General features: G+C 42.3%; 1 protein-coding gene across 2 annotated transcripts; it reads right to left on the bottom strand.

Moving 5' to 3' along the window:
* Positions 1-2744: 2744 nt before the first annotated feature.
* LOC127297087 (GCN5-related N-acetyltransferase 9) lies at positions 2745-5466 on the bottom strand. Of its 2 annotated transcripts, XM_051327340.2 has the most exons (6): positions 5198-5459; positions 5039-5110; positions 4285-4372; positions 3596-3728; positions 3468-3506; positions 2745-3147 (listed from the first exon to the last, which is right to left on the bottom strand). In XM_051327340.2, exons 1-6 carry the CDS (start codon positions 5442-5444, stop codon positions 3082-3084), a joined length of 645 nt encoding a protein of 214 aa, XP_051183300.1. In that variant the 5' UTR covers positions 5445-5459; the 3' UTR covers positions 2745-3081. The 2 variants fall into 2 exon arrangements, with proteins under 2 accessions (XP_051183300.1, XP_051183301.1); XM_051327341.2 differs by lacking the exons at positions 2745-3147; positions 3468-3506; positions 3596-3728 and adding an exon at positions 3764-4083 and having other exon boundaries at positions 5198-5466.
* Between the last annotated feature and the right edge of the window lie 1408 nt (positions 5467-6874).

Raw genomic sequence — 6874 nt, forward strand, 5'->3', positions numbered from 1 at the left:
AAACATTCTAGTGCTTTATCCTGAAAAGCTCAAAGATAGATAATTTGTAGTTGTTAGCAGATAGCCACAACAATAGATACCTTCTCCTAGGACGCTTTGGGCTGTTCGGTGTTCCGGCGACGGTCGCCCTAGACGCTGACGCGGTGTCGGGCGTTTCTCAGGTAGAGCTTAGCAGGCTCGTCCTTGGAGCCCTCTTATCCAATTGTTGGACCAGGCTAAGTTCTACGTACTAGTTATAATTTTTTTCAAATTGTTAAAAAAGCCGACCTTCACGAAGGGAAGACAACTCGTTCCGCATGTGATAAGTATTGCGCTGTGGTGCCAGAAAATCTCTAGGAGTAGTCTCTCTACTCGCCACGTGTCGCAAGGGGAGGAAGGACAAGAGAGAATAGCTGGGTTGTGTCAGTTTTTTCCTTTTTTCGTAGATTTTTTTTTTAAATGAAATATCTTGAGAACCCTAAGTCCAAATGACGAACCGTTTCCACGTTTGAGATCCTCTCGTCGAGATCTTCAAAACTAGATCTCATGTTGATAGGTTTGAAGATACTTTTTTTCGTACTTCCTATACTACTATGGTTGTACTCGTGTTTTGGATCTAACTGTACTCGTGCATGAACAAGTACTTCTGTTTTGAATGTATTTGGTGCATTTTTCCCTTTAGTCGTGTGAGCAACTGTACCTGTACTCATTCGTGTCTGCTTGATCAGATCGCTCGTGTAGGCGATCGTATTTACTCGTAATCGCACTGCCTCGTGTGCGCGATCAGATTCTGTACATTTTGCTCGTGTCTGCTGATCAGATTTCGTGTCTTGCATCTGTCTCGTGTGCGTATTTATCAGATTCGCTCGTGTGTACGACTGTATTTGTGCTTTATACGCAACTGCATCCGTGTCTTCACTAAGTTGTACTTGTTATTCGTTGTACTCGTGTTCTGTATGTACTGTACTCGCACTAAGTAGGCAATTGTACTCATACCTTTACTAAGTTGTACTCGAATTTTCACTAAATTGTATCTATAGTCGGTACCTGTGCTTTTGGTCTCTAGATGACGTTGCACTAGCTAGCTTCGTGAGGCAGCTGAGTTCGTGTGATAATGATCGATGGGAGCTAGCCGTAGTCGTGTTGGTATTTGCACAATAATGCTGGAGTTACGGACTGAGCAAGTTACGGAGAGCCTACGGACTGACGTGTAGTGGTTCGGTTGGTTGAAATTTTTATCCGCGCTGAAAACCTGGGCCACAATCTGATTTCTAGGCTGCCTACTATGTAGCATTCTCAGTCCGTAAGATTTTTTTTGTAACAAACCTGGCAAATTCCCTAGTTCATCGCACGCGCGTGTACTTGCGTGGATGGGTCGCGTACGGCTTCGGGTGGATGGGTCGCGTACGGCTGCGCGGTTGCGTCGCGTACGGCTGCGCGGTTCCGTCGCAGGAGTCAGCCACGTGTCGATCCCTCGGTTGTTGCGCGGGTTGCCATTTCCCTTCGGGAAGGTTGGCCTGCAGGTAGTGGTACCCTATTATTTTTCTTTCTATTATCTATGTCTTGCCGAGCTGCTGGGCCTAATCTAATTCGGTTAATCCTGACTCTTGCTCAAATCATACCTCTCTCCTTCTCAGGAGTGGTAAAAGGTACCGTAAAAGAAGCTAAAAGGCGCTACTTTTCATAGAAGGCATATTCCAAATTTACTAAGCATGACACAAATGTTCTATCAAGGCGAACTAACCAGGGCTTTGAATTATGTGCAGTGGTGGTTTCACGTAGATGGCGTGATCTTCCTGTTTTGGTTGCGTGCATAACAACTTGATGACTAAACCTGTTAGCTGCTCATGCGTATTGACACGGCGAAGGTGAGATAAATGTGCAGATTCGTCTTACGAAAATGTGGATGCGTATAAGTAGGGCAATGCAAGTCTACTTGCTTATCCCTACTAGCCATCTTAGCATAGGAAGAACAAAAGGAGTCCATGCATAGCTAGCAGCAATGCAGGTTCAGAAGAAATGGGTGTGAACGAAGTTGATTGTGATGTTGGAGGAAACTGATAGCACCATGTGTTAGAATTGTAAAGCGTGAAGCATTGACCCAAGTCCACGATTCAAGATTTTGGAATGGCGAGCAAGAAAACAACGGTCTCGTGCATGTACCATTTGATCCGTGGCACATTACTTAGGTGTCAGGGCGCGTAGCATGCTCTCGTTTTTGCGTTGTTATTGTATGGATAAAAATATGTAATTTTGTATGTCAGGAGTTGGTAAAGCTATACACATATATCAGAACATTATAGAAGATGTATTTTCAGTAACACCATGAGAGATGCCCAACGTTTTAGAGATCTGAACTAACTCGAATTTTGTAGCATGTAGGTCCAGCTCTCTTCAAATGATGCATATTTAATCAAGACACTATACTACTCACAGTTTAGGTGCAAGCTACAACCACAATCTTATTGACTTAACGAGTCATTAAAAGCATGACCAGGTCCGTCATGACAGAGGAGTGGCATTATGCAGCACACCGCAGCAGATCTCTACAGCAAAAAACAAGCCAACTTATAAGAAACACAATGTTATTCCTGCGACTATTCTGAACTACCGACACATCAGTGAAACATGACATCATCCAGTCACATCTTTTTGAAAAGTGTCAATGGATCATCCATATCAGATGTGAGCGCCCAAGCAGTCTGTACATGATGGGCATATAAAGATCGACCCTTAAGTGTCAATTTTGAAGGGAAAGCAAGCACTAAACAAAGAGCACCGTAACATTATCATCACTTAAACCGCCTAAAGTTACTGCATATTACTGCAGATTGTTCCATATGCCTCAACCATGTGTTCTGAACTTGCAACGTCTTGCTCAAAACATCTGGCTTCACCTTCAACTCAGCAACCCAAAACAGGGTGCTTCTTGTTATTGCTATATCTATATGCAATCGTCCAAAGCAGTTGTTGGCAGATGAAGAGTGTATTATTCATCAGCCTAGCATGCCCATACTACGCAATTAGCTTCTTCCAGTAGATGAAGACCAACCACTGATGCATGTCTGCATGACACAGCTTAGTGGTGCACATGATAAGATGTCACCAGCTTCCTATGGTCAGAGGAGAGGCCAATTCAAGTTCAACTGCAGGTGCCTCCAGTGTCACCTGAGAGATAGATAATGAGCTTGACGAGGAAAGAGTAGCAGTATTGACTGCTGCAGTTGCACCGTAAAAAAACACTACTACTGTTGCCATGTATGTACACCACTAGGTCCGCAAACTGTTGTTACTTGAGAGCACATAAATGTCACTTAATCACTTTATATGTTGGTTTATCATGTTAGTAGCAAGGCATAAAGCTGCTTGGAATAAATAACAGAGCATCTTTCTACCAAAGCCGAGATATTTTATAGATATAGATTTTATATACAAAAAATAGCATGCTCAGATATTCTTTGCAAGTTAAAAGTGCCACAGATACGTACCTCCTTGAAAACTGCACTGTATGAAGCATCCTTGAAGCCCTGAGTTCAGACCACAGACAAACAATAATGATTCAGCAATCAGGTACATAGGAGGAAAAAGGGAAAGAACCAGGCCATCATCTAATCACCAATTTTCTGAAGAGCTTTAGTGATGCAGTATTTGAGTCACTAATTTTTGCTCTGAAAGTGTGAATTCTGTATTTCTCTACTACAAATGTCATCATCATTAAGATTACTTCTTGACCAAGTCCCTTTCTGCGGCTGTAACACGAAGCAATGGAACCATGAGTAAAGTAACCAAACACCATGAGTATATTACCATCTCACTGCAATATGTATGGATAAATAATAGCAAAGGTAAAGCAACTATTTTCATGTGGCCTCTGTTTTGTTGCTTAAATATTTAATGTCGAGTACATAACAACAAGATCATGTCGAAACCTTTCAGAATACTGAGTGCTTGGGAAATACATAGGTTAAAGTTTATCAAGTTGATAGTCTCTCCATGTTGCAGTAAAAATAAACAAACCAACAGAAAGCATTACTCTGGCAGATCATAATGTAGTAGAATATTAATGAAAATTCCCATGAGTGTTGTTGGTTAGGCAGTATCGCACTGCTTAGAATTCAAAGAAAAGTAACTCAAGTAACTGTAATTGTCACAGGTTGAAGCTACAACAAGTGTTCAAGAAGACCAAACTGCACTAACAAATCCTATTGGCTATTATATATTCTCATGAAACAAAGAGAATAAAATGTAGACCAAGTATCAAAGTTATTAGAATAGCCAACTAACTAAAATTAACATAGACAGTACCTCTTTTGTTCAGCTATCATAATCTCTATTTCTGCAAGCTGCATATCGTCAGGATCATTCATATAGATGTTTACATCACCAACCATAGCTGTAATAGATTAGGCAGAGTATTAGTGCTAGCAATGACTGGCAAGCTGTTGAACATCAAGTAAAAGTAAATTTCACGAATTCGCAAAAAAAGGTAAATTCCACAAGTCACAGCTAGAAGAACAAAAAAGCTTTCAGTAGAGAACTACTGCATTGATTGGAAGACGTGATCTTACATAAAGTTTCTACATTCATAAAGATCGAGTAACAAACTACAGGCTTACAGAATAAGCAGTAAAATCCCTGAAATGCAACATCTCATCTGAATTAAGTGGATCCAAATACGACCCTGCTGTCAAAATACCAACTATATTTTCACCTCTGCGTTTTGGTACTTCCTGCGTGAAATCAAAATAAATTTCCCTAGGCTTTCTATTTTGAGGAAATCATTTTCATGATGGGCCAAACATTTCACCACGTTTGACCATAGAGAAGAACAAATGTACATAAATGACACTGTTTTCTTTCTGACAGTATTCTGAAGATCCGAGTTCCAGCAATTAAACACATACAAACTACCCACATATGTCTCCAGAAAAATAAGCAAAACAGCAGACAGAATCAAATCAGGTTGCAAACCTTCAGTGTGCCAGTTACAATTCGATCAAAGACAGAGCTAAGCAGGCTAAAACATTACAAAACAACATGCCGGAAGAGAGTTGCAAACCTTCAGTGTGCGGGTTCCCGACTACGAACTCCCCCTGGATCAACTCCTTATCCAGGACTATGAAAGTATGTTCTGCAAACAAACACATGTCACTGAATAAACCACCACAGTATGTCACCTGAATACCAAATCGAGGCGAAGTAGGAGCAGGAACCGAACTGAGAGGGTCGAGGGTCCAGGAGCGGTGGACCTCGAACTCCTGGTCGAGGGAGAGGGGCTCCGACGCGGTGGCCTCCAGCAGCGCCGGGTCCTGCATCCACTCGTGGTACCGCGGCACGTGCTCCCGCAGGTACGGCACCAGCACCGCGCGCTCCCCCACCGCGTACCAGCTTCCCTTCCGCCTCCTCCCGTCGTCTCCGTCCACGGCCGCGGCCGCCGCCGCCGCCGCCGCCTCGGGCGCCTCCATTTACAGGATTTCGACCTTCGACCCACGAGTCCACGGAACAGTGGGCCAAACAGGCAAAGACCTCAACTGCTTCGGCCTGGAAGGCTCAAAATGGCGAGGTGCTACTCCGTATCGAAGGCGTATTTTTTGGTTTACGTAAGCATGACACATATGTGCTACGGATGCAAATCAGCAAAACCTTCGGTTCTCTGTCTGCAGTGGTGGTTTCATGTTGATGGGGTGCTCTGGCTGTTTCAGTTCCGTGCATAAAGACTTGATGACTAAAAGTGTTAGCTGTTCATGCGTATTGACACGGGGAAGATGAAAGAAATGGGTATATTCGTCTAAAGAAAATATGGATGGGTATAAGTAGCGAAATAACAAGTCCACTTGCTATTAGCCAACTAGCCATCTTACTATCTTTTATTTTTATTTTTTTTGAGAAAAGCCATCTTACTATCTTACCATAGGAAGAAGTAGAATAAGAAGAGCCCATGCATAGCTTAGGAGCAGGAAAGTTAGCCACCGCGCTAACGCATATTCAGAAGAAATGGATGTGAAGGAAGTACAATGTGATGTTGGAGGAAACTGATAGTGTCGTGTGTTGAAAGGAAAAAACTGTAATGAATAGTCTCTGCTCACAGTTTGTTCATTGGGGAATGGTGAGGAAGAAACCAACGCGGACAATGCAAACTAGCTTATCATCTGAGCACCTATCATGATTGAAAAAAACAGAAAATGTGCATCGCGCTTCCACACATGCTTGTCTCATGGTCTGGATATCTTTCATGCATAAATCACTTGGATCTTAGACTGCTATAAGGTATTGTGTACGTAGAATCACACAGAGGCTCACCTTCTCTTTTCACGGTAGCACTAACGATTGGGTTGTGTCTCCTTATATAGGTCAGCTTTCACATGAGTTTAGGCCTTTTGAGCCACAATACTATTTAACATGTTCAACAATCCACTTAAAATGGGTGGTAGATATCTATCACTCTCATCATGTCACATGCCAAGTTACAGTCCTTTGTTTCTAATCCCTTTATCAGACAAGCAAACATGAGTAAGGTTGATGATCCCACCATCAAATTTTTTCTTAATGAAGAAGCGATCAATTACTACATGTTTTGTTCTATCATGTAGGATTAGATTATTTGCAATACTTATAGCTGACTGATTGTCACACCACACTCTCAGGGATTCCTTCCTTAAAAGTTTCAACTCGCCCAGAAGATATTTCACCCGGAGCATCTCACTCGCTCCTTGAGATAAAGCTCTATATTCATTCTACTGTTGATCTAGACAAATGTTCGTTTCTTGCTTCTCCATGACACCAAGTTTCTACCCATAAACACAATAGCCCAACGTTGATCTTTTATCATCTTGACAACCAGTATAATCAGAATCACTATAGCCACCCACCCAGGGGCGGAGCCAGGATTTGACTA

The sequence above is a fragment of the Lolium perenne genome, chromosome 4 (assembly GCF_019359855.2).
Source record: "Lolium perenne isolate Kyuss_39 chromosome 4, Kyuss_2.0, whole genome shotgun sequence".
In the NCBI taxonomy this organism is placed as follows: domain Eukaryota; kingdom Viridiplantae; phylum Streptophyta; class Magnoliopsida; order Poales; family Poaceae; genus Lolium; species Lolium perenne.